General features: G+C 62.8%; 2 protein-coding genes across 2 annotated transcripts in view, besides 1 other annotated feature; both read right to left on the bottom strand.

The window, feature by feature from the left end:
- Position 1: 1 nt before the first annotated feature.
- On the bottom strand, positions 2-1588 carry TraAM80_02524 (cathepsin L-like protein; the record flags this gene model as incomplete). The annotated part of the gene is made up of 1 exon (XM_029379524.1): positions 2-1588. A coding segment is annotated over one exon (1587 nt), but the record flags the coding sequence as incomplete, so codon positions are not given.
- Positions 1589-1596: 8 nt separating this feature from the next.
- Positions 1597-1637: a microsatellite.
- Positions 1638-1782: 145 nt separating this feature from the next.
- The window catches only part of TraAM80_02523 (cathepsin L-like protein), a gene marked incomplete at both ends in the record, with an annotated part of 738 nt that continues 143 nt past the window's right edge, over positions 1783-2377 (bottom strand). Inside the window, one exon of the mRNA XM_029379523.1 lies at positions 1783-2377. This exon is cut by the window's right edge and continues 143 nt beyond it. Coding sequence (XP_029240766.1) covers positions 1783-2377 — 595 coding nt within the window.

Here is a 2377-nt window from a genome sequence, read left to right as displayed (position 1 = left end):
GGGACTGGACGGAGCCGACAAAAAACGACAAGCACTTGTTGAGCGGCACGCGGACTGGCAGCGCCAGGCCGGTGCAGTCCGAGCTCAGCGGGAAGAGCTTCTCGACGACGGACGTGGCATCGCACGTGAGAATAGCAGAAACTCCGCTGGAGGTCTGGACGCACCGGCCGGTTGGGAACGACATGTTCACGCACCCCGTGGCGCACTCAGGGCCCCAGCAGAGCTGCTGCACGAGGAGGGACGGCCCCGGAGCACTTGTCGTCGTCGTCGTGCTTGGGTCGGGGGTGGGCGCGGGACCACCAACCACCGCCGAGCAGGCGTAGTTATTGACGAGGCACTGGTTCGTGCCCTTCTGTATGCGGATGTAACCCCCCTCGCCCCAGTCCGCGCCCCACGAGTTCTTAATGATCCAGTACGGCGGGTTGCTGCTGTCATTGTAGCCGACGAGCACAACGCCGTGGTCCAGCTGGTCGGAGATGCAGTTCGTCAGGACACCGCCCGTGTAGGACATGAAGCTGGTGGCGTCGACAGCAATGGCGAGCGGGCCGTTGGCAGCAAGCCAGGCGGCCATTTTGTCCTCGTCCTTCGGCAAGTCAACATGACCAGAGATGACGGCGCCCACCACGTGGCCGGACATGTCGCACTTCTGCGAGTTTCCACCACCTGACACGTAGGAGTAGCTCGCCTCCGTGTACACAGTGCCGTTATTCTTCCCGACAATCCAGTCAAAGGCGTTGTCCATCAGGCCACCATCGCAGCCATTGTCCGCGTTGTCGCACGACACGAGCATCTGCTCCGACAGGCTTGTTAGCGGGTTGCCGGCGAGGTGCCACTGGCCCTCGATGTTGCCGATGGTGGAGAAGGCCCAACAGGAGCCGCACTCGCCCTGGTCCTTGACGGCTGTCACGGCGCCTCGCGCGCGCCAATCCACCGCCGCGGGGGCCCCTCCAACCTCCACCTCCACCGGCACCCGCGCGCGCTTCTGCGCCGCTGCGAAGTGCGCCGCGGCGTTGTGGTAGCGGGACCGGAACTCCTCGCGCGTAAGGTCCGAGAAGGGCGTGACGCCAAAGCTCGCGTGTGGGTTTGCCGCGGCGTGCAACCTCGCAAGGAGCAGGTTCTCCTTGAACACACCCAGGCGGAACGCCTCCTCGGCGGCGCTCCTGTACACCTTGCCGTGCCTCTGCTTGAACGCCGCAAAATGCGACGCCAGCGTCTCCTCCACCTGCAGACTCGCCATCGCCGCGGGGAGGAGACACAACACGACGACCAGAACGGCCACGAGCGACAGCGTCCGCGCCGGGCCCGTCATTGCTGCCTGTGTGAGTGGGTTTATCTTCTTGCTAGCCTTCCGTGGATTCACCTTCACAGTGCGGGGTGGGGCGCGGGTGTCAGGGTTAGAGGAGCAAAAACATGCACGCAGGGCCCCGCGTGCCGCAAGTGGAGGGACGCCGCCACGCCACTCCGCCCCGCATGGCCGCGTGGCAGTCGCAGCGGGGCCGCAACGAGAAACGTGCAGGCGCTTGAAGCAAGCAAAATAGAAAGACACACGCGTGGCTGGGCCGGCAATCGCGCACACATTCCCCGTCATGCACACAGAACAACCAAAAAAAAAAAAACAACAACAACAAACAAAAAAAGCCGTAAAACGTCTCAGAAAACCCACCCCCTCCTCCGCTGGGACACTTTCGCCCAGCCCGCGCCGCAATGCCGCCCGCCAAATAGTAAACAAAAATAATTAAATGAAAACGTGCGAAATAAAACATCGGAAACAAAAGAGTTTCCTCAGAGGCGGCGATGGTGGCCTTGGTATGCCTGGTAGCGACTTAGTTTGTCCACCTCAACCGGTTGGCCAGTGGCGCTGGAGCCGCAAAGGAACTGGACGGAGCCGACAAAAAACGACAAGCACTTGTTGAGCGGCACGCGGACTGGCAGCGCCAGGCCGGTGCAGTCCGAGCTCAGCGGGAAGAGCTTCTCGACGACGGACGTGGCATCGCACGTGAGAATAGCAGAAACTCCGCTGGAGGTCTGGACGCACCGGCCGGTTGGGAACGACATGTTCACGCACCCCGTGGCGCACTCAGGGCCCCAGCAGAGCTGCTGCACGAGGAGGGACGGCCCCGGAGCACTTGTCGTCGTCGTCGTGCTTGGGTCGGGGGTGGGTGCGGGACCACCAACCACCGCCGAGCAGGCGTAGTTATTGACGAGGCACTGGTTCGTGCCCTTCTGTATGCGGATGTAACCCCCCTCGCCCCAGTCCGCGCCCCACGAGTTCTTAATGATCCAGTACGGCGGGTTGCTGCTGTCATTGTAGCCGACGAGCACAACGCCGTGGTCCAGCTGGTCGGAGATGCAGTTCGTCAGGACACCGCCCGTGTAG

Source organism: Trypanosoma rangeli (assembly GCF_003719475.1).
Source record: "Trypanosoma rangeli strain AM80 chromosome Unknown Tra_15.4_contig_00058, whole genome shotgun sequence".
Taxonomy (NCBI): Eukaryota; Euglenozoa; class Kinetoplastea; order Trypanosomatida; family Trypanosomatidae; genus Trypanosoma; species Trypanosoma rangeli.
The sequence above is the reverse complement of the archived record's forward strand: the minus strand, read 5'-3'. Positions and strand labels throughout refer to the sequence as shown.